We start from the raw sequence: 25,016 nt of genomic DNA on the forward strand, positions 1-25,016 counted from the left end.
CAATGTTATTCATGGTGGTGGTCTGACTGTGCTAGTTTCGTAAACCTAAGATTAACGTTAGTTTGGTTGGAATATAACGTGTCGGTAATTGAATGATTATTCATTGATATGTCTTAGACCGCTATGCCCTTGGAATTGTTCCCTACCGGTAATTTAGCTAACATTAATGTGTAAAGCTGGCGTGAACACTACTGTGGGGTCGGAAGTTTGCTGATCGATGGTGAGGCATAATTCACTACAACATTGATCAAACGACCAAGATTACGATGTCGTATCGCCGCATTTATGTGGAGAAGACACTGGCGTTGATCAAACCAGATGCCATCTACTACGCGGAAGAGATCGAGGACGTCATGCTACAGTCCGGCTTCACCATCCTGCAGGTTGGTGGAGGCTCCTCACACATTGTGTTCAGTCTACAACGTAAAGATTCACTACAATGAAAATCTTGTTGCATTTCTTGACTAGGTATGTTGACAAAATTACCCGAAATGTTAGAACTATGGCCAAAGCCCTTTGACGTCGATCACCCTGGTTATCAACTAAATCTAGCCATATATCAGATATCCAATCTGCTTCCTCTGAAATATTGCACATGTACACAGTTTATCCTGACTGGCCCATCAGTCAGCTGCTAGCTAGCCCACAAACAAGCAATGAAGCTAGTTTGCTACAATTTATTTAATTTGAGTGGTTTAAAAAAAAAAAGCATCCACAGCAACTCTGGCAGTGTATTTATCATCTTCCAGCACAGTTTGCCAATGTTATTATCTTGTAGCAACCGATCATACTGGTCCCATGAATTATGATACCGACTTGACATTTCCTTCAATGAACAGAAGGCCACGCCCCCTCCAACATACTGAGTTGGCTGTGCTCAGAGGATGCACTAAATAAGTTATAACAAATCTAATATCTGAAGCTGAACAAATTATATGCATGACATTAACGTTCCATAATAGGCACTTCATGACTGAATTTAAACATCATTGTGCTGGATATTCAAACCATAATGTGTTCACTCGAATCCCATATAGAACTCTGATCTAACCATCCATTTTTTGTTTTAGTCACCTGGTTTCAGGCTTTGGCAAATAGTTAATGTTCACAAATACTGACTCGGACAGTCATAGACTATATGACAGCCTAAATTGATAGTATTTATCTTTTAGACAAAGGCCAGAGCACTGCTAGAGCTTGCAGCTTGTAGTGCACATTGGTTTCAGTAGAAACGTATGTGTTGCACAATATGACCGGCGTCTGGTGAGAAACACAGCTTGACTACAATCCTAAATATGATGTGAATATAACCTGATCTCATGATAACACATGTAACAACCGGTGTTAGCAGTTACGGTAGTTACTATTTACTTGTGGTGTACCCTGTACTGACAGGAACTGATGGTTTTCATTCATATGCACTGTGCACAGATACAATAGAATCTATATTACCAAGTACATTTTTGCATGTACCAGGAATTGTCCCTCTGCAGTTGGGGGGTTAAGTGCCTTGCTGAAGACCACTGCAAAGGTAAGGAATCCCATCCCGAGCATGACATGAGAGCAAAATGGCCACCATTATTTTGTGATTATTGACCTATTCACATGGTGGCCATTTTACATTTACATTTAGTCATTTAGCTGATGCTTTTTGCTCTCATGTCATGCTCAGGATGGGATTCCTTACCTTTGCAGTGCTCTTCAGCAAGGCACTTAACCCCCCCCCCCCCCCCAACTGCATAGGAACAAAAATGTACATGGCAATATATATTCTATTCTGTTCTTTAAGGAATCCCAACCTGAGCATGCCATAAGAGCAAAATGGCTGCCGTGTGAATATGGTCCATTGAGGGAGGGTGGAGCATTATTCTTTCACCCCCCCCCCTCACTCAGATTTTTACGGTCTGGGGGCTGGAACCACAGACTTTCCAGTTTCCTGCTTCTCTAAGCACTAGAGTAGACCACTGCTGCCCTACTCAGGCCTCCATTTCCTCATGTTTGGTAACCTGAAAACCCTTAGATTTGCAGACAGAAATACAGGGAGAGGGGGTGGAGGCAGGCCAACTACTGCCATATGGCTGGTTTTTAGAAATTCTCTTATCAGTGACTGAATCTTACTGACCGTATCTTTCACCTTATCCTTGGGCAGAGGCGTAAGCTGCAGCTAAGCCCAGAACAGTGCAGCGACTTCTACGCAGAGCTGTATGGGAAAGCCTTCTACCCCAGCCTCATCGCCTTCATGATCTCAGGCCCTGTCGTGGCCCTGACCCTGGCCCGGGAGAACGCCATTGCCCACTGGAACGCCCTCATAGGACCTGTCAACAGCGAAAAGGCCAAGGAGACTCACCCTGAATGGTCAGTCAACTAGCTCGCCTAGTAGGGTTTGGTTGAAGGTTTTCAGAGCCCAGCCCTGTTGCTTGTCATCCTCCTGTTAAACCGCAATTATCACATTCTGTTAGGTGTAAGGTGGGCGTACGTCTCTAGGCAGTGTAACAACAAGGCAGCTATAAGTGCCAAGAGACACAAGTTACTAGAGATATTTTACATATCTGTAGATACTATATAAGATAAGATATTCCTTTAATGTTCCCCTTGGGGAAATTCAGGAATATATATCTATCTGTACCCTTACCTACTCTTACTAGTTACGCTGCTGGCCAGTATGACTACTACCATACTGTCTTTATACCTGTATCACTGTACATATTATTATTACAACTCTGTACATACATCTGATTTGCACTATACCCAGGTTAATCACCTGTACATTGTATATTACTATTGCACTTTACTGTTACATTTGCACTCTGGTTGGATGCCAAACTCCTTTTCTTTGTACTGTATGATGACAATACATTTGAATCTAATATCAGTCTGATACCAGTCTGATACCAGGCTAAATAGGAATATCTGTATCTGAGAAGAAACACTAAAATCCGATACCAAAAAACACGCCTAACGTGCCAGAAATCAAAGAAAACAAAAACTAATGAAGCAAAATGTATTATGTCAAAATGACGGTCCAAGTCTATACTGTTGATTAAAGGTAATGGATCGGATCTGTACTCGGTATTGGGGCTGAACAAGTGGGATCAGTGCATCTCTACAAGTTCCATTTTAGTTCAAATGTCTGGCTAAAAATAAAGTTAAAGACAGTTACATGGCCAAATACACTTGATATGCTTAGAGATACTACCCCTGCCACAGTTTATTATCCTGTTCTAGTGTGCTGTATTCATACTAGGACATGGGGATTAGTGTACGAGCAGAGTACTACAAAATGACCATCATACGATTCATACCGAACCCTCACAGTATAGCCGCCAGCAATATAATGTAGATTACTTACTTATCACGGTATGAAAAGTATAAGGATTTATATTTATTTATACAGAACAGCCGGTTTTGTTAGGGATATTGTATAAAACATAATGAATCTCAATCGCCAAAATCTAAAGAAAGATATATCCATATGGGCATATATCCAGCTGATGGGCATACTGTATATCTAGGTTCCTTTCTGCTTCTGTTACCAAGTTCTGATTATGGCATTTTAATCAATACGTAGTTTGTTAGCTTATTAGTGACAGGTACAATATATTCACATAGTACATTCTTGAAGAGTTTGATCTGTAGATGAAAAATACACTATTTGGAACTGTAACCTTTCCTGATACACATCTGTTTCGCTCAAGTGTTTACAAACATGACCAGAGTAAACAAACCATTTATTATAGCCACTGAACACAGCGAATAGAATTCAGAACAGGCGTACATACATGTTGGCTAGTGTTTGCCATTGTATCAACAAGAGCTCAGTCAAATGACTAGAGACTGAAAACACAGGGCTACACGTTCCTCTATGTTTGTATGACGGATCCCCTTCACTATACGCTACAGTGAGTTCACGCTCCAGTCCAGTTCAATACTGGAGAAGCAGGCTATTCTCGGTCCTCGCTCCACAATGTTGGAATGAACAGCCAACCAATTTTCCGCCGCCGACTAAAAACACACTTCTTCAATCAATGTCTGATATGAAGAGAAAAAAAAACGACTAACCATCGTACTATCATGCACTCTTCCACTAAATAATCTTCCTTGCCGATAGTACTACCTACTATACTAATGTCTTTACTACTATGCACTCAAGACTGTAGCACCCAACTTTCAACACTGTTTGACGAACAATGTTACTCAGCGGAAAGAGTTGTACCCTTCCTGCTGACCTGTTTCCAGAACTTTGGATCAAAGCGTCAGCTAAACGACTAAATGTAAATGTAGGTTACAATGTGGGCTCTGCGACACAGCCCTGGAAGAGACTGTTTACAAACAGACTATGTTGGATCTCTCCCTCGTCTCTCACAGCCTGAGAGTAAAGTATGGCACCACTGACCTGCAGAATGCACTGCATGGCAGCAAGTCCTTCACTGCCGCAGAGAGAGAGATCAGATACATGTTCCCAAATTGTGAGTGACACACACACACACACATACTTTTGCTTATAAACATTGCAATGGTCCGTTTGTGCACACTTACACAACCCCCCCCCCCCCCCCCCCCCCTCTGCCTCCCGACCCTGTATCCCCACTCTAGCCGTGATTGAGCCGATTCCAATGGGAGAGGCTGCCAAAGCATACCTGGGAAACTATGTCAACCCAACTCTGCTCTGTGGACTCACCGAGCTCTGCAAGCAGAAGCCACTCAACCCTTGTGTAGGTATCATAATGGCAAGACACTTGGGACATATGCACCGTGGGCAACTTCATCCAATGGGATTGTTATCAGTGTGGGTGTTACCCAGTAGTGGTTAACATGAGCAATGCATAGTTTAGCTTTTGCTGGTTGTTGAATGTTGCCCCCCCCCCCCCCCCCCCAGTCCAAACATCTTAAATGTCAACTGCCCTGTGTTTTCTCATTCTCAACAGACTTGGCTTGCTGACTGGCTGATCGAAAACAATCCAAACAAGCCTAAAATATCAGATGGGTCGGTTTTGGAGGAAGCCAAATGATCCAAGGGGAAAGAATGCCTAATTTATTTTCACATAAGTTCATTTTAAGCAGTTGTATCATCTCAATGGTGTGGTGAAATAAAATGGTATTTTTTTGCAACTTTGCACATGTTTCAGTTGTTGTCTGGTAGTTAAAATGGTCGTCTTTGGAAAAGGTATTGTACTGTGTGTTGTAACTAAACAGGTGCCCCATCCATGCAAAGTAATGGATACACGTTCTTATTCCTTAAGTGCCATTTAACGTCTTTGTCAAATGCAAGTATAACACACAGTGTAACATTGTCAGACATGTGGCTGTTCTTCAAAATGGAATGTACCTAAAAGCAGAAAAGGTACTGGAAGTTCCAATGTGTAAAGGGCGTGAACATCTTCTGTATGAAAAAAATGAACGGGGGTATATAATTGGCTGGGTTTACGAGTGACAACACGGGCGATCCAACCGGATGTCTCCCTGACCAACATTACGCCCTTTTTTCTACCGGTACTATAAAACCAACCACGAGTTGGCGTCGTATGGGAGAATCCATCTTGACGAGAGCTCTCCGATCGTGTGACAAGCAGATTTTTGGGGACTTCTTTTTACATCCATTCGGCTTATTTTTTGTTTACAAAATTATTTGTAAGTAACTATGATTACGTTGATTGTCCATTGTTGGTGTTTTAGACGGGAGTGAGTGTTTAGATAACGTAGCAATTTAGCAAAGCCGTTTACACAGTGGCGTGCAGCACGGCCTCCGCATTACGTAACTATGAATAGAGTTGTACGTTGCTCGAGGATTTGGTTTATCATCGGCACTCTTTATTATAAGCATCTTACATGGGTTGCCGATTGCAACAAAGTGCCATCGGTTTTAATTGGCTTATCATTCGGATTGATTCGATGTATAGTCTGTTCGAATTTCAATAATCGTTGTGGGGCTTTTCCTATGGAGCGCCGAGCTCAGCCTTGAGCCAAAATGGTGGGGGCCGGTGAAGTGTATGCATCGGAACACAGCATTAATGGCGAGAGAGGCGGCATGTACGACGACGGTTATATAACCGTCACCGTGGTTAACATTGTGTATCCTTTTTTATTTTATTTGTATTATCCAGGAAAAAAAGGGATCTTCTTAGTTTCTCACAAAATGTCTGACACCGAGCAGCAATTTATGGAAACGTCGGAAAACGGCCATGAAGGCGAGGAGGATTTTAACGGAGGCGCCGTGCCCGTCGAGGAGGAGGAGGAGGCCGCGGAGGGCGACGCAGCCGTGAATGAGTGCGGCGAGGAGGAGGAGGAGGCGGTGGACGCGGCAGAAGCCTGTACAGACGAGGCGGTGGACGCGGCAGGAGAAGCGGAGCCAGAAGCGGCAGACGACGCGGAGGCGGCAGAAGTAGACGGCGCGGACGCCGTCGCGGAGGTAGAAGGAGAGGCCGGGGCCGTAGACGGAGAAGCTCCGAACGGCGCGTCGGAGGGCGGACAGATAAACGCCAGCAAAGGCGAGGAGGATGCGGGGTGAGTTTTTATAATACAACATGATAAAATGTCCCCGGTAACTGATTTTCTTCCGAATGAACGAGCGGGCCGTCGTGGTTTGGTGTCTCGCGCTCCTTTGTTCAGGAGGCCGGGGCTTCTTTGTTGGCGCCATGTGCAGCGAGGGGGGATGGGCACTTCCACACTGCGAACAGAGGGGCGGTTTGTAACGTTATCTGTTACCGGCCACGGCGGTTTGCTTCGATATTTCTTCTAATCTATTGGGTTTTTACGTTTTTAATATAAAAAATGATAGTTATTAGTTTAATCTTCTCCGCGAGTAGCTGCCCAACGGGTAGGGCTGGACGGTATGGTCTAAAATGTATATCGCGGTATAGTTTGAAGCATAGTAGGTAACGGTATATATCACGGTATATTCATTTATCTTAAAATGTCTATATAAATGCTTCTGAAAGGGTAGAACACTGGTATGGCAGCTATTACTGTACTTTTACTAGGACATATTTCACATGGTACAGAGGTATTTTAAGAACATTTATTGTACAAAACTGCTAAAGAGAAATGCAGAACCTTTTCTCAAGTTACTTTCATATCTGAAAAACACTTTTTTCATGAAATACAATAAAATCAAGCTGCACAAAGTGAAAAGAAAAACTCAGTACAATTAAACACGGCAAGGACTACTGCAAACATTGATTGAATCGTCAAGTACCGTTAACGTCATTGCTTCTGCTGTGACTATCTGCTAATAGTCAAAATCCATACTGTAGCGCAAATTCATACAGATTATACCGTCCACCCCTACAACCTTCCCTACGTCACCAATGGCAACAGATGTTCTGGAACAGTTTGTGCACTTGTCTACTATATCCCCTCCCTCCTCCATGAAGTAGTAGGCCGCGGTTCTGTGGCCATGCTGCAAGGTTAAAACCTTTTTCCTACCATGGGCTTCACAGGAAAATGTTTGTGGGAGGTCTCAGCTGGGACACGAGCAAGAAGGATCTCAAAGATTACTTCTCTAAATTCGGTGAGGTGACCGACTGCACCATAAAGATGGACCAACAGACGGGCAGGTCAAGGGGCTTCGGGTTTATTCTCTTCAAAGAGGCAGTCGCTGTAGACAAGGTGAGTTTAAATTAAAACCTTTTATTAAAATGTTAGTTTAAATTTTATTTTATTTTTCTCGTTTGTGGAAATGTGTGTTTACAAGGCTAAACCTTCTGGCTCTGATAGGTCCTTGAACAGAAGGAACACAGGCTAGATGGCCGACAGATAGACCCCAAGAAAGCCATGGCGATGAAGAAGGAGCCAGTCAAGAAAATCTTCGTTGGAGGCCTCAACCCAGACACGGACAAGGAAGTCATCCAGGAGTACTTTGGAACCTTCGGAGAGGTACAGAGGAGTCATTTTTGTGTCTGTTGTGTGATTACACTGTGGTTATGCTGTATCCCTGTTTTCAGAAAATCTGCCTAAAAGTACATGGAAAGATTGCGCCACTTTTCTAGTTCAAGTTTTTTTATTGTCACAATAAAATACATGTAACTTAGGGTGAAATGCTTGGTTCTGTATGATCCCCTGAGTGTGCTTCATACAGTAAAAGAGGAACATGGCCAATTTGCTTGTTCTTGGTATCTAGGAACATAATGCATTCCCAGTGTCAGAAATATTGTGTCTGTTACTATGCTTGAGTAAATCATAATGAAACAAAGGGGAATATAATTTCCACATTATTCTTTGACAGTGAATAACGCCATGCTCATAATTATCTATTTGAATTATACATTAAAAATTGAATTATGAACTATAAATTACCTTATGGCCAAGTCATACATCTGGGGCTAAATCTGGATTTACTTAGTCATTTCCTCGCGTTCCGATAAGAGATCGAATTCACATTATTCAGAGACATTCTCATTTCCAATTTTTTTTAAATCGGTAAACAAACATAATGCTGAAAATATACACGTTGACTGCTGTTTGGGTAGGCTTAACACATTGGTTGCCAGCCGGATATGACGATTTATCGCTTGGAAGCCGGCACATTAATCAATGGGAGGACGAGCACATTTGCGAGCGATTTATGGCTGTCTTAATACATGTCGCTTATCAATGACTTGCACGCAACGGATTGTTTTTTCATCAGTGCATTTCCGTTTTATACCGTTTTGAATAAGAGTATAGTTTTGGAGATTTCTAGTAATTCCAGAGAAATCCGCCATAATCGCCCTTTACTGGAATACACAACACGTCGTTTTCTGGCTGATTTATGAATAGTTTTCAAATAAATGCTAGATTATCGAGAGTATTTGTGTTATGCACGATACAAAAGCGGGCTGAAAAATCATTTATTCGTGCCGTGCCTAACGCCACACACGTGAATGCTGTGAAAAACAACTGATTAACCCAAAACTGCATAGATTCCTTACCTCAGATCAGATGTTCTGCAAAAAGATTAATCCAATTCCTGATCGCCATTCCAAATATTGATCGCGTTTATTGATCCAACGTTATAATCCGAAACGCATAATCTTCTCCGAGCCTCGCCAGTGAATCTGGTAACGGACACTGCTTGCCAGAGATGGGGAAACCATCTCGGGGGCGGTATTTGCCCTTTTCGAGCTCTGAGCCATTCCCAATGATAACGTCGGGCTGGACGGATGAAAAATGAATGGATATCGCTAATAAAAGAAATAACGATCTCGTTGTTGGCAACATGTGTTAAGGTCTTTACTCTTGGCTACATTTGAAAAGAAACAACATTAATTAATACGGTCTGTATTTGATAGATTTATGATAAAACAGCAGGGTCCCCCAACAACTTAACAGGTTAAAAGACTAAATGATTCCATTGGCCCCCATCACAACTTACTTATTTCCTTGTAATTGTAGATTGAGACCATTGAGCTTCCACAAGATCCAAAGACGGAGAAGAGGAGGGGATTTGTTTTCATCACGTATAAGGATGAGTCTCCGGTGAAGAAAGTTCTGGAGAAGAAATTCCATAATGTCAGCGGAAGCAAGGTAAAGACCCCACACTCTAATGCACTCTACACGGGAGTGCATATATTGAAACCGCATTTAGAACTCTAAATACTCTACCACGGTTGTCTTATAATATTTTTTCTTCACAAGACTCATTAAAAATGCATGCTACACTCTGGGAGGATATGTGGTCTAACCTGCATCTGTGATGTTCCAGTGCGAGATTAAGATAGCCCAGCCCAAAGAGGTATACCAGCAGCAGCAGTATGGTGGTGGCCGCGGCGGCGGCGGTGGAGGCGGTGGTGGTGGAGGAGGAGGCTATGGTGGTGGTGGTGGCGGCGGACGAGGAGGCAGGGGCCGCGGAGGTAAGCGTTCCATAACACTTTTTTTATCCGCGGATTGGCGGACTTGGTTACCTTCGACATCTCTCCAGAGTGCTCTCTGTATGTGTTTTACCAGGCCGCCTCTTTACCGTGTCCCCTTCTTTGTGTCCAGGTCAGGGCGGCCAGAACTGGAACCAAGGCTACAATAACTACTGGAACCAGGGCTATGGCCAGGGCTACGGCTACGGACAGCAAGGCTACGGAGGATACGGCGGCTACGGCAACTACGACTACTCGGCCGGATATTATGGCTATGGGGGTGGCTACGACTACAGTAAGCGATAATTGGCCCAGAAAACAAAAGCGAAATGAGAGAAACTTTTTATAAAAAAAATTTCTTGGTCCTCCTTGTTGTACAGAAGAACTCAGTCCCTTTTTCTCTTGTCCTCCAGACCAGGGCAATACAAGCTATGGGAAAACTCCAAGACGTGGAGGCCACCAGAGTAGCTACAAGCCATACTGATCACATGTAGTGCAGGTATGCATTTTTGCATCATCTATGGTCATATATGACAATCTAGTTGTAACCATTTGTGCCTTTTTGACTCAAAATTTCTCCCATCTAGTCTAAATCCATTCAAACATTGTGGTGGAATGGGGGTGGGGCTGTGGGGGTCTGGAATCATTAACGATGGATTCATTCCATGTGCCAACCATTTTGTAAGATGCATCCCTACAAACACTACTGGATCAATAAGGGTTGAGGTGTGGTGGTGGTTGTTGTTGTTGTTGTTGTTGTTGAGGGAGACTAGGGATAAAGGCATTTCACCGGGGTGCTAGGTATGGCAGCTTACTAGCCGGGTCCCTTCTGGGTGTGTCTTGTGTCCATTAACTTTATCTTATACGACTCATTCATGCACTTAAGTGTCTTGTGTCTGTAACTACATGCCATATTTCGGTTATTCTCAGTAACTGTAAGCACCGTGTCTTTCTCTCAAAGGTCTAAGGTAAATAAGAGAAGGAACCCATGGTCCAACCACAGCGAACATGGGCTCCGGCTTTTCCTTTGGAGTTGGCAGAAATTTGGACTCATGCTCCATATGTACAGATCAAGTGAGGAACTGGGGAAGCAAATGTCACTTTTCCACATTTTATTTTATATTGTTTTTGTGTCCATTTACATTTCCAGAAATGGAAGTGTTATTTTTACTGTACTTTTTGGTACCTTTTTGAATCTAATGTATTGTATGGTTGTATTTTACATGTCTACTGGATTTACCAACAAAGCAGGAGCTGAGCTTTTCAAGCTCATGAATAAAACAATTTGCGTATTTTTTTTTTCATTTCTTTTTGGTGTTCTAGATTTTATAGTTTCTTATTCTTTTTTTTTTTCTCCTCCCGTGCTGAGTGTGTGATGCGAGTTGCATGGCTTCAGATGTGGGGTGAGGCGAGATAAGGGATTTAAACTAATCAAAGGGTTTCAATGTAAGCTTGTCTTAGTGAATGTTTGCAGTTGGGCAAGTAGATGAGGACAACCAGCATTTTTCTTTTCCTCTTTCTTTTCTTTATTTTTTTTGTTCCTTTTTGGCTTTTAAGGAGAATTCCCCCCATCAATGTCTGCAATTTTAAAAGTGGCTTTACTAGTGTTACAATGATACAACCGAGCGCAAGCCTGTTAATGTAAAGAGGGCACCCCCTCTGTCACTGGAAACTCATTCCTCTAGTGTCTTGGGCAAATTGGTAGAAATAAACTTTTGGTTTATATTACACATGGATCCTTTTGTTATTATTTATAAAACTAATGTTAATGTTAAATGCTTTGTACTGTTAAAATGGCTTGCTTGTTCTGTCCTTTTTGGTAATGCTAAAAAAACATTCTACGGATGCCTCTTAAGGAAAGCCGTGGCTGAGGGCTTCGCTGGCTGCAGGATAACGGGCTAAGGTTTTTATATTCACCCCACTAGATGTGAACTACGGTGCTTGGGTAATTTATGTGAATATAAGTCCAGGAGTTAAAGGTAGTGCTCTGGTAAGTGCTTATTTCAACCATATTGTGTCCTTTTTTGATGTTAGAGATTCGTGTGTGTCTAATACGATCCAACTACTTAACGTAGTTGTTGGTCTGCAATGTCGCTGAGCCGTAAGTGAGTAGTCTGTTGGAAGTAATATTCTGACCACTTAATTGAGTGATTTCTTTTAATTTCTTTTTTTTTTACAAAATGGGAAGTGTAGGTTACAAAAAAAGACGAGTCAAGATAAAGTATTTAAAAAAAAGTTTATTTTGATCAAAGAATTTTATAAAACCATTTTTTTAGTGTTTTATTCTTGTGTTCACGTTGATCGTCAAACTGTGTCATGATCCTCTGGTTGCAGTTTCCAATAACGTGATTCAAAGTCGTTAAGTGCAGAGATACCTTCGTTTGGCTGTAGATCAGAGATATATGATGGCCTGCAACTATGCTCCCCGTCGAAAGGATTCTGAGAATCGGTAAAGAAATGCCTGGATAAGGGAGAGAAATGAAATGAATTTGAACTGTGAGAAGGAGGGCTGGGTATCGAAATTCAATACTTTTATGCTATCGATGTGAGTTGCTTCAATACTAGTGTGTTGGAAAAATGCGGTGGTAATGAGGACACTCATCCGATACCAAAATGTCTATACCTAATGTAGTTATCTCATCAGTGTCAAGTGAGCCAATGATCATGTTTGTATATAGATGTAACATTTATTCTGTTCAACCACAACATATAATCATTCAAAATGTAACAGCGCCTCACATTGGCGCACGTGACGCAAATAACGCCGCCGAGTAGGTTATCGGGAGGTAAAGTATCGTTTTGGTATCTGTATCAAATCCCGGTTATCGGTATTTGACACCGGTATCGGAAATTGTTTAAACGATACCCAGCCCTACTGTGAAGTGCACTTTCACCAGCTGGGAGGTCGTCTGGTGTGTCAACTCACAGGTAGCCATATCTCTACCTCTGAACCTTCTGAATGAATGTGACCAACTCAACAATGTCTGATGCTATTAAAAAAAGTTTTCTACAGGTTTCACAAACCTTTAGACGTCTTCATTTTCCGGTTTTACCATCATTGGTCTCCATGTCTGTGGGAGGGGAGGGGAGATTGATACATCAGTATGTATTTATCACCAATGTGACTGCACCACAATGACCTGGAAAGTTGAGATACTTTGTATACATTTCTGTATTTCAATTGTTTTGTTTTTTCCTCAGGGATGTAAACTCTTGGGTGGAGAAAGGTGGTAGAAATACTAGGCACGGCTACTTCTGACTTTGGGTGAAATATTGCCTTTTATCATCCGCATGGCACAAGCTATTTGCAGGTTAAATACCATTTTCTCCAATTCGATATATTTGAGGTCTCCCAAATTACTTCCGCTTCAGACTACTTGATGGCGTTAAAAGACAACCCCGTAGGTCTTGGTTGTAAGTTAATACCCAACATACAGGCAGACTTGTCTAATTTAGGTCCCAAATGTTAAAAATCTGGATCAATCTTCATATGATTCTAATGAGTGGTTTTAGTGTTAATAACTTTCGGTGAGTACTATACAAAATATTCTAAACGCCCTCTCGGGGCGAAGCAAAGATTTCTAACCACAGAACGTTGGCTGCTGGTTCCTTTACAAGCACGGCCTCTTAAAAGTCTGACTCATTACTTTTTCAAACATCAGAAACAACATTACTATTGTCATGTGGCGACCTGCCGGGAGAAGGTCCAGGTCCTGATGTATCCTCTAATCTAATGCTGTCTTTAAAAGGGGGATGTACTGCCCTGCAGAAGCTAACCGCAGTAACTACCTTATCTTTATCCTGTGACAAAGTGTCAGAGTTCAATCTTGCTCTGTTTTAGAGAAAAGGGGTGTAACCACAAAATCACTGGATGGTCAAAGAACTTCTTTCACTGTTAGATTCCACAGGGCAGTGTAGACGTTATAATGAGGACGATCCCTTGTTGATTTAACCTTATCAAATCCACTGAAGTCGCGTAGAGATGGCGATGAGACTGAATATGTAACAACTAACGTGTCCTAATAATGTTTTGGGACGCCGTGCGTTTCATCGGTTGGTGTGTTAGTTAACCTGTGAGGATGCGGTCTATGTGACGAGCCACCCGATCGGCGTCGTCCCTGCTGAAGCACATGGGCGGTTTAAACTTGACGACACTCTCCCAGGGGCCGTCCGTACTGACACAGATCCTCTCCTCCTCTTTCAGTCTGAAATAATGGCAGATGAAAAGGATGGACGTTAACCACAATCAATGACGGGGATGGGTAAAATTGTATAAACGAATAGCGGGTACTTTTGAATGGCCGGTTTTTTTCTGAGTGAGGGGGCCCACACACATCACACTGACACCACTCGTTTTGCTTTCAACCTAAACATACGTCGCCCTTTACCCCAGTGGTATATTATGACTGCGGCTTGAACTTTGACCCCCCCCTCACCTCTTAACCACTGTGGCCGCCGCTTCTGTAGCAGGAGTCCTCTGCTCTCTGTCGGTCACCAGCTCCAGGCCGAGGAATAGACCCACTCCGCTGCAGTGAGAGTCAAGTGTCGGTACACAGCCATATTACACACAATCAATAAGTCTTTGCCCACTGTCCTTGCATTTAGAAATGAGAATAGAAAAACGATTTAAGTATTTTTTATGTCTGATCTATGGCATATCTAGTCTCGGGGGTGGGGAACCTGATACCATACATAATGCTTGACCTATCTCAAGGCCCGCCCTCTTTTCTTGATCCTCCAATCGCAGCTGTTGGTTTTGAGCGAAGCTACAGTTGTGATTGGAGGATCCTTCCGTTTGAACGTGGTGAAAAGGTCTCGTGAGCTCAAAACAACAAATCGGTTAATAGATCGAAATCTGGTCTTTGTCACTTTTTTTTTGAGGTGAGGTGGATCTCTTTTTCAGTTTTGAAGAGTTATACCGCAAACGGATCATTGTAAAGTCATTCATTAACTGCATTGAAAATAGTTACATGGAAAAATAGCACAGTATTGGATCCATACAATGTCGTGGGGTATCCATACAATGACACTATTACTGCGATCATCAATGGGTGGGTGTATTTACTTTGCAAATTAATATTATAATTCATATGCATTTTACTCCTGTGAAAATGCCATATCCTGTCTACAACAGCGGGGATAAACCCATATCCCTGATGGTGCATTTATATAGTGCTTTTATCCAAAGCACTTTACAATTTGTTCCTCACATTTTACCCACTCACTCACATTCACACACAAGATGGCGGAGGCGACCATGCAAGGTGCTAACCTGCTCATCGGGAGCAGTTAGGGGTTAAGTGTCTTTCTCAAGGACACTTTGACACGCTGCCCAGGAGAAGCGGGAATCGAACCAGGAATATATATATATTATACAGGCATATTGGTGGTAATCAAGATATGAGAATGTATATTAAGGCCATAACCAGAACATAAGCTAGAATATTAAAATGCAACTAATCTGTATTCTACAACAACGTTAGGCTATTGGTTTAATTATCGAATAGCAACAACACTGCCGTTTTCGCATGGGATAAATAAAGACCCATTTATATTTCCTGCGGCAATAGCTATACCTTTGAGGCAATTATATATACAATACAACAGTATGTTTAGATGCAAAGCAACATCTCTATGATCAGCGACGATGTCACTAACTCATTTATACAGTAACTCACTCACTGTTGGAGGGGGGGGGGGGGGCACGGGAATTGCACTTGGCATCTATGACACTGGGCTAGATCCACAAATATTTGGATTGCATGGTGCTAGTTGCACCCTTACTTACAATTAATTATTAATTGAAAATGGGGGACCCTGATGTAAACAAGACAAACGTCTTTCTCTGGTCTGCATTCCCTTAACAATTGTGTGTATTGAGCCGTACTGTATTGTACCCATTCTGCAATCTGTTAATACAATTTTCATTCAATCAATCACCGTGCAGCTTGCTTGATTGAATGACACACAATTGTTAAGGGGATGCAGACCAGAGATAGACTTTCGTCTTGTTTACATCAGGGTCCCCCATTTTCAATTCATACTGAATTGTAAGTAAGGGTGCAACTAGCACCGTGCAATCCATTCTTTGTGGATCTAGCCCTCTGTGTCCTTGTTGTCGTGCTGCTTTTGTTCCTCACAGCCTGTCCCGTAAATTGTTATTCATTTACATTTATCATCATTTAGCTGACGCTTTTATCCAAAGCGACTTATCGAAGTTCTGTACAACAGGTCAGCAGGGAGGGTACAACTCTTATCAGCTGAGTAACAATGTTCATCAAACAGTGTTGAGTGCATAGTAGTAGAGACATTATTAGTATAGTAGGTAGTAATATAGATTCACTGTATTATTCACTGTGCCGTGACCGCCTGTACTGGTCACTGTGCCATAACCCGCATGTACTGATCACTGTGCCATAACCCGCCTGTACTGGTCACTGTGCCATAACCCGCCTGTACTGGTCACTGCCCGTACCGGACATCTCCAATAGTCGGGTGTTTGGCTTGCAGCTTGATCAGCAGCTCTTTCAGATGACCCCCGACCCTCGTGGAGTTCCCCCGTAGGTCCTCTCTCTCTATCACGTCCAGCACTGCCAGGCCGACGGCGCAGGACACTGGGTTTCCTCCGAACTGCATCAAAGTCAGAGGAAAGAACATGCTTACTTCATAAGATACCCTGAAGTTATGTGTGTTTGTTTACTCCTTGTTTCAAGATTCAAGGTATATTTTTGTCATATGCACAGTTAAACAGACCGTTACACCGTACAATGAAAATCGTACTTTGCTAGTCCCCCCTTCTCACAAAATACTTAAACTAGAATTAAAATATTAAGAAAATGTTTAATGCTAAAATAAAGAATATTAAAAAGATAAATAAGAGTAGAAAAATAAGGCACGAGTGACCGAGTAACAGTATTGCACTTTCAGTTCACAGTGTAGTGGTGGAAAGGATATAAAGTGCACTATGCATTGTTGCAAATATTGCAAATAATGGTAGTGGAGGACGTGACTGTGAACTAAGTCACAGCAGCAGTCAGAGTGTCTGTAGCGTTCACTGTTCAATCAGTCAGGGATGTGAGGTTAAGTCTCAAATAACTCAAGTCAGAATCGTCATCATTTAAAAAAGTAAAGTAAAAAGTTAAAAAAAATATATATATATATTTATAATTATTATTTATTTTTATTTAAAAAAATCATCATAACTTAGAAATGAGATTGCATAGGTCTATGAATCGAGATCGCGTCTTTTCCCCCCGATTAATTCCCCAGCCCTAATGTAAGGTCACAGCAGCAGTCAGAGTGTCTATGTAGTGTTCACAGTTCAATCAGTCAATGAAGGGGGGGGGGGGGGGGGGGGGGGGGGGGGGGGTGTTATATCTTCTCAGCCATACTCACCGTATTGAAGTACTCCACTCCGTTGGCTGTGAAAGCCCCAGCGATCTCCACTGTGGTTGCCACACACGCCAGGGGGTGCCCGTTGCCCATTGGTTTGCCCATAGTCACAATGTCGGGGCAGAAGTCTTCTCCTTGTAGCTGGAAGCCCCAGAAGTGACTTCCAACTCGTCCAAAGCCGGTCTGGACCTCATCCGCCACAAACACTCCCCCGGCTGAGCGCACATACCTGATGAGATTAAAAAAAAATTAAGGAATATCAGTTCTAAGCTCTCGCAGGCCAACCAGGAAATGGCTTCACGTCACCAAGGGTTTGGAGAGGTACTACTTACTCTGCTACCTTGGTCGAGTACCCATGAGGCAAGATGATCTGCCCTCCGACACTCGGTAGGGACTCCGCGAAGAACGCACAGATCTGTGGAGATTCAGCGTGGATAGAGAGGTGAACTGGACCCGTTACACACTGGTCGTTAGTGATGTGACGTTCGCGAATGATCCGATTGTTTTGAGCGGCTCTTAGTGGTGCGAACGAAGGGCACCGAGTCATACTGGGTGGGAGCCGTTGTTTTTATCGTTCGTTGTTACATTTCTTTTAATCCGACGTTGCAACAAGCATGATTCATTTACAATCTTGTTTCCCCTTCTACCTTCTATAACGCGATATGGATATAAGCGTTTTTCTTTTACTGTATTCAGGGACTGTCCCCGAAGATCGGGAACGTCTTGTCACCTTAGTATAGGCCTATATTTTTTCATTCTAACTTAATATCACAGTCGTATTGAATATCAAACGTACATTTTAACTATTTGAGGCATTTTTTCCAGGGGTTTAAGTATCTAAGTTTGAATCTGATCCAAATCCTATCCTATCATTATCCTAGTGATTATTCCGTGGATAAACCAAAGATTTGATTTAAGACTGATAAACCCAGTAACCTCCGCCCCCTAAATAAAAGGAATGGAAACAAACGGGTCTCCCTTCAAAGAGCTGTAATTCCCATCACTAGTAGTAGTAATCATGTTTACAACACTGTTGGAATGGAATCTTGAAACCTATTCTACATGTTCAAATGAAGGTTCTTAGGGTTCCTCGAGTTTGCTCTAAACTAGGACAAACCTGTTGATGGTTCCAACACCTGGAATGTCCTCCAACTGACTCTGACGGTCGTTCCCTTCTCTTGCTGCATTTAAAAGTATGATCTTCGACCACAGTGTGTCGACGTGTAACGGTATATACCATTTTATTTGACTCTAATTAAAAATATATATATATTTACTCCTACTTGCTTTGTAAGTGTTTATATTGTCTGTTAATGTTGACTCACCAAATGACCAAGACAAATTCCTTGTATGTGCAAGCTTACGTGGCAATAAAGACTTTTCTGATTCTGATTCCTAGCTGATGTATTATTGTTTATTCTTATCTATTGTGCCTATATGTATGAAACTGCTGATAAACAGTGTCTTGGTTTGTAAGCTTGTCGTCGTCTGTAAATCAGGGTAACCTCAGTGTCTTACGAGTTGGTTTGAAATTAAATGAAAAATGTTATTACAATTGCGGCTACGTGGCGTAGTGGGCAAGGCGCTCACCACGAATGCGGAGACGCTGGGCTCGTCTGTTCGAGCCTGCAGCGCTCCACATTGCTTTCAGTTTAGCTGGTCGTTCATACTAATACACATTGGCCGTATTAGGGGGTGGGAAACTGATGGGTGGGGATCGGGCGTTGTGGACAGCGACTCCTACAGGTCGGTTGATGCGCCTGCGCAGTAGAATTAGGAAGTGTCGGGGGCAGCGTGAGCCTCCCACGCGTTACTCCTCGCCACTGAGAGATCGAGCTGCGCAGGTGAAAAGATGCGACTGCTGTTACCTCAAGTACCGGAGGGGACTTGTGCTATGTATGACTTAGTCCACATTGCAGCCGGCTTGTGGGAGGCAAGAAACAGCGTTCGTGACAGGGGAGGGTTGAATTGGATGATACGAAATTGGGATGGGAGAAAATATAGAAAATGGGAGAAAAAGTGGATAAATTTTTTTTTTATTACAATTATAACATTATTATATGGGGGCGACAGTGGCTCAGGAGGTAGAGCGGTCGTCAGGTAGTCAGAAGGTTCTCGGATTCGATTCCCGTTCCTCCCGGGTAGCGTGTCGAAGTGTCCTTGAGCAAGACACTGAACCCCTAACTGCTCCCCATGTGCAGCTCGCCAATACCATTTATAAGTGCTCTCTGTTTCGATGGAGAGGGTGTATCACGATCACCAGCCATTACATTCAAACCAACATGGGGGCCGTTGCTCAAACCGTACCTTGCGGCCGTTCCCGTGCGCCCCGTCGATCAGGTCCCTCACGGTGTCCGCGTACGCCTGAGCAGGGTCTGGGTGGTCCTCCCTGAAGATCCCCCTGTAGGTGTCCGGTAACGGTGCCTGGAGTAATTGAATTCCAATGCCGTTATAACAAGGGAGACGTAAACTCTCGGCGAGCACGTAGTGAAATGAGTTCTATATAAGCTTACGGACCACATGGACCCAGTCCTTCTGTCCCGCCAGTTTCCGGAACTTGTACGGACTGATGTCGATGAGCGACATGAGATGCCCGTGGTACGCACTGGTGTGGGAGGGGAGAGGCTTGTTGTAATTGATATAAACGTTTATGGTTAAGTTCAAGTTTCAAGTTTCAAGTTTCAAGTTTCTTTAATAGTTGTCATACAGAAGTACAGAATACTTTTATACAAAATGCTTCTTACTGTTACGCTCCAGAGACTGTGCAAGAAAAGATAAGTATGAAATAAAATAACATAGTATAGCATGTAAATTAGAAGTAAAAAAAAAAAAATGAGGTCACAGTGTTCAGTATAGACATATGTACAATGTTCGATGCAGAATAGACGTAACTGAGTTACCATATAATATACAATACTGTGCAGTGTACTAGTATACAATACTATATAGTGCAAGGCAGAAATGGGATGAGGTGCAATTTAGGTACAATTTACAGTGGGTGTACGAGTTGTAGTGCAAATCCTTTATCAATAAATATAAAGTGTGTTTGTGTGGTTTAAGTGAGTGTGTGGGTGTGTGTGCTGTGTGCATTTGATGGTTGTTGCATAGTGTTTATTGTTCGTTTAGCAGCCTGATGGCCTGGGGATAGAAGCTTCTTCTGAGTCTTTCTGTGCTCGCCTTAAGACTCACAGTCTTTAGTCATTTTAGCTGACGCTTTTTATCCAAAGTGACTTACAAGTTCTGTACGACAAGTCAGGTAATAGGTACAACTCTTTCAGCTGAGTAACAATGTTCATCAAACAGTGTTGAAAAACATGGCTGCTGCAGTGTTGAGTGCATAGCAGTAGAGACATATTAGTATAGTAGTTAGTAGTAACATAGGCAAAAGAGAAACCTTACTGGTCGAGTACAATGACGTCTTCGTGTTGGGTGTACTGCCTGGCCAAGCGCAGCGCGAGATCATTGGCTTCCGAACTGTAGGGTGAACAGAGAGATAAAGATGTCACTTTGAATTGCATTATGTCATCATCAGGGCTATCATTGTGTGTATGGTCACGAGGTCACGAGGTAGCATGCGCCAGTGGCGCCACGGCCTACCCTGAGTTGACGAAGTAGAAGACACCCAGTTTGTCGGGCAGGGTGGCGGCCAGGCGGTCTGCGTACAGGACGATGTTGTCATGGAGGAAGCGGGCGTTGGTATTCAGTAGGTCCATCTGAGCTGCTGCTGCTTGTGTAACACTGGGGTGACAGTGGCCCACTGGAACAAATGGACACATTGTAGTTGTCAACTCACTGACAGAGGCACGTGCCACTAGGAGGCACTGTGGTACCGTTCATCTTAAATCGTCAACTTTGCTATTCCTAAAAAGCAATATTATTTCCTCAACTGTGTGGATTCAGAATCAGAATCAGAAAGGTCTTTATTGCCAAGTAGTTTACACATACAAGGGATTTGATTTGGTCGTTTTTTTGGTGCGACATTACGGACAGACAATTACGGTAGAATAATGTAAAAAAGAATAAAGTAAAATAAAAAATAGAAGCACAATAGACTATAATATAATTATAAAATGATAGCTGATAGCATCACGATGGTTTCAACCGGAAAAAATGTGCCGGAAGGTCTGGATTCTTACATATCTCGATGTGATTTATCTAGAAATATCCACAGCAAGAATTTTGGGTCTCAGTGAATCCAAAATTACAATGTGGTCAGAAGTGGTGGAGAGAATAAAAGCTAGCATATAATTGTAGTGCCTGGTTAGGAGCGAATGATAATGGATGGATTATCCAAGGGGGGGCCCGGGGGGGGGGGGAGCGAGCGAGAGCATATGTGTGTAGGGTATTAGATAGCAGGTATTAGGTGTATATCTTGTATAAGACATTTATTTAAAAATTATGATTTAACTGGATGTGCACTGTTAATTAATGCTTGTATATCTAATTTTATGTTGTCATGTTTGTTTATTTGTTTGTTTAATTTTTTTTTTTTAAATACAAAAAAAAAAAATATATATATATATATATATATAATTATAAAATAAAAATAGGCCAGGGCTGTGTATAATTGTGCACAGACAATTCAGACCCCAAAACGAGTCGTGAGCTTATATTATAGATTAGTATCTATATAGCTATTAGTATCTTTTGGGTCAACGACAAGACAACTATTAGTATGGGTCCAGAAGGGGTCGTTTTGACTATAGGGCTAGGGCCGTACTCTTTGCAGCATAGACAGATCTGGATCTAGGCCTCAAACTGGTGCCACGTTTGTCACTGATAACGGGCTGTGATGGAAGCCATGAACCGGCGGTGGCACAACATTGGATACAAAGGTGAACAGAGGAGACGTTTTACCATGTTGGACGTTGCTGATGCAGTCCAGGTAGCACAGTCCCTTCTCGTCATATAAGTACTGTCCTCGGGCTCTTATGATTTTCACTGGGTCGTCTGCGTAAAATAGTTTACAAGATTGCCTGCACAAATACAAAATAAAAACGTAATGATTGGTTGTACAGTTAGTTAGCCACAGTATTGATTGATTGATTGATTGATTGATTGATTGATTGATTGATTGACATTTTTATTTAACAGATTGCAGAATGGGTACAATACAGTATACGGCTCAATACACACAATTGTTAAGGGGATGCAGACCAGAGAAAGACTTTCGTCTTGTTTACATCAGGGTCCCCCATTTTCAATTCATCATAAAACTGTACTGCACCCCCTCCTAATAGACAGTCTCCTCCCCACCGCATGTATATATTCTCTCCCCGCCGTATATGTATATTTCTCTCCCACCCACCCACCCCCTCTTATTATGTACAGTCCCCTCCCCATCATATGTATATACTCTGTTAGGATCTATGAGTAACAGTACTGTATATTTGAATACTGTATGTCACAAATGTATCAGTACTAAATACCTATATGTCCCTATGCCATAATAAATGTCATGTATGTTGAGTATGTCATAAATGTCATTATGAATTGAAAATGGGGGACCCTGATGTAAACAAGACAAACATATTTATCTGCTCTGCATCCCCTTAACAATTGTGTGTATTGAGCCGTACTGTATTGTACAATTTGTACCCATTCTGCAATCTGTTAAATAAAGTTTTCATTCATTCATTCTGTTTGATTGATTGATTGAAAACTTTATTAACAGATTGCAGAATGGGTACAATACAGTACGGCTCAATACACACAATTGTTAAGGGGATGCAGACCAGAGAAAGACTTTCGTCTTGTTTACATCAGGGTCCCCCATTTTCAATTCATCAGGACATAAATGACATACATGACATACAGATATACAGTACTGCTACATCTATACATTTATGACATACCAGATTTGCAAATACAGTACTGTTTGTGATACAAAAAGAGTCCAGAAAAGAGTATATACATCTGACGTAAAAACCGTACATTGGGGGAGGTGGGGTAGGTGGGGGCTGTACATTGGATGTGGTTGGGTGGGGGGTTTGGGGGAAGGGGGGGGGGGGGGGGGGGGGGTTGGGCAGGAGGGGTGGGGGGGGGAACACTGTACAACTGTACAAGCAAAACTGTACATTGGAATATTGACAACCATACTTGGTCATTTACTGTACATTGGAGGGGGTTGGGTTATTTACATGGGCCAGTTTCGAATTGCAGTCTCCCGTAGGTGTTCTTTGAGAGTGTTTTTGAAAGTGGGTATTCACATTCCTTTACAGCTTTGGGTAGGGCGTTCCACATTGATGTGGCATAATTGCGAAACGTGTTTAGTCCCTTGTTTGAGCCGAATCTGGGTTTAACATAATTTGTGGAGCTCCCTCTGGTGTTGTGATCGTGGTATTCACTGACCTTTGGGAAGTATTTTGACATGTACATGGGTACCTTAGTCGTGTAGTGTATCTTGTAGACCAGGCCCATTGCAAGTTGCTGTACTCTGTCGTCTACTCTAAGCCATCCTAGGTTGTCAAAGTGGGCAGGGGTGAGGTGGGTTCTAGGAGTAAGGTCAAGCAGTTATTCTGACCAGTTTGTTTTGAGATGTTTGTAATTTAGTTGGTACCATGAGGTGCAAGCATAGTCGTAGTACCCTTGAATGAGTGCTCCTGCCAGAGTCTTCAGGGTATTCTTGTTTACCAGAGAGGAGATCCGGTACAAGAATCTAGTTCGTTGGTTGACTTTTTTGATTACATTGGATCTCCCCTTAACTGTTTGTATTGTATGTGGACATACATAGATCATTCAAGTGTGTGTGTGTGTGTGTGTTCAAAGTAAGACTATGAAAACGCAATATCCGACAGGCTAAAATAAAAAGGCGTTAGTGCAAATCAAATCAAATCAAATCAAAGTGCAAGAGAATGTCATTGACTTAGTTTCAAGTTTCTTTAATAGTTGTCATACAGAAGTACAGAATACTTTCATACAAAATGCTTCTTACTGTTACGCTCCAGAGACTGTGCTAGACAAGATACAACAACAACTAATAGACAGTCTCCTCCCCACCGCATGTATATATTCCCTCCCCGCCGTATGTATATTTCCCTACCACCCACCCACCCCCTCCTAATGTACAGTCCCCTCCCCATCATATGTATATACTCTGTCAGGATCTAGGGGTAACAGTACTGTATATTTGAATACCGCCTATGTCACAAATGTATCAGTACTAAATACCTATATGTCCCTATGCCATAAATGTCATGTATGTTGTGTATGTCATAAATGTCTATATGAATTGAAAATGGGGGACCCTGATGGAAACAAGACAAACGTCTTTCTCAGGTCTGCATCCCCTTAACAATTGTATGTATTGAGCCGTACTGTATTGTACCCATTCTGCAATCTGTTAAATAAAGTTTTCATTCATTCATTCATTCAACTTACATTATGTTGTTGTTTGACACTAGCTCGTGTACATACATACCCAATCAATCTCTTTCTCATTGCAAGGGTCTCTTCTTTGCTAAACTTTTCCAATGCCATTATTTTCTGTGCAGCGTTCTCTCCGAGTACAGTTAGTACAGTACAGCATGTGATATTATTTTCCGTTCGGCTTCCTTAATCCAACTTTACGCATGCGTCATGACGCGCATGGTTGTTTTTTTCCACCTGGACACACACATATATAATATATACATTTATATATATACATATATATTTGCATGTGTGGAGCTTTTGATGTGCACGAAATCATAAACTGATCGAACGTTGTTATTATTATTCATTTCGTATAATAGTACTCAATTGTGGATCAGTTAACGTTATAGTGTTCCCGGGGAGGGGGTGTAACGCGTTTATAAGTGG

General features: G+C 42.3%; 3 protein-coding genes across 4 annotated transcripts; 2 read left to right on the top strand and 1 right to left on the bottom strand.

Moving 5' to 3' along the window:
- The first annotated feature begins 74 nt into the window (after window positions 1–74).
- Window positions 75–5,062, top strand: nme5 (NME/NM23 family member 5). Its single transcript, XM_084332439.1, has 5 exons — window positions 75–383; window positions 2,150–2,355; window positions 4,366–4,466; window positions 4,594–4,712; window positions 4,926–5,062. The coding sequence occupies exons 1-5, from the start codon at window positions 267–269 to the stop codon at window positions 5,007–5,009; spliced, it is 627 nt and encodes a 208-aa protein (XP_084188565.1). The 5' UTR covers window positions 75–266; the 3' UTR covers window positions 5,010–5,062.
- Window positions 5,063–5,523: 461 nt separating this feature from the next.
- On the top strand, window positions 5,524–11,552 carry hnrnpaba (heterogeneous nuclear ribonucleoprotein A/Ba). Of its 2 annotated transcripts, XM_084332432.1 has the most exons (9): window positions 5,524–5,628; window positions 6,102–6,501; window positions 7,437–7,605; window positions 7,714–7,872; window positions 9,370–9,501; window positions 9,680–9,827; window positions 9,958–10,119; window positions 10,238–10,323; window positions 10,786–11,552. In XM_084332432.1, exons 2-8 carry the CDS (start codon window positions 6,134–6,136, stop codon window positions 10,306–10,308), a joined length of 1,209 nt encoding a protein of 402 aa, XP_084188558.1. In that variant the 5' UTR covers window positions 5,524–5,628; window positions 6,102–6,133; the 3' UTR covers window positions 10,309–10,323; window positions 10,786–11,552. The 2 variants fall into 2 exon arrangements, with proteins under 2 accessions (XP_084188558.1, XP_084188559.1); XM_084332433.1 differs by lacking the exon at window positions 10,238–10,323.
- phykpl (5-phosphohydroxy-L-lysine phospho-lyase) lies at window positions 11,080–24,748 on the bottom strand. Its single transcript, XM_084332427.1, has 13 exons — window positions 24,637–24,748; window positions 22,074–22,192; window positions 20,814–20,973; window positions 20,616–20,690; window positions 19,734–19,821; window positions 19,524–19,640; window positions 17,549–17,631; window positions 17,220–17,445; window positions 16,300–16,454; window positions 14,261–14,350; window positions 13,896–14,029; window positions 12,849–12,895; window positions 11,080–12,285 (listed from the first exon to the last, which is right to left on the bottom strand). The coding sequence occupies exons 1-12, from the start codon at window positions 24,693–24,695 to the stop codon at window positions 12,861–12,863; spliced, it is 1,341 nt and encodes a 446-aa protein (XP_084188553.1). The 5' UTR covers window positions 24,696–24,748; the 3' UTR covers window positions 11,080–12,285; window positions 12,849–12,860.
- Window positions 24,749–25,016: the final 268 nt, after the last annotated feature.

Source organism: Notolepis coatsorum (assembly GCF_963971535.1).
Source record: "Notolepis coatsorum genome assembly, chromosome: 16".
In the NCBI taxonomy this organism is placed as follows: domain Eukaryota; kingdom Metazoa; phylum Chordata; class Actinopteri; order Aulopiformes; family Paralepididae; genus Notolepis; species Notolepis coatsorum.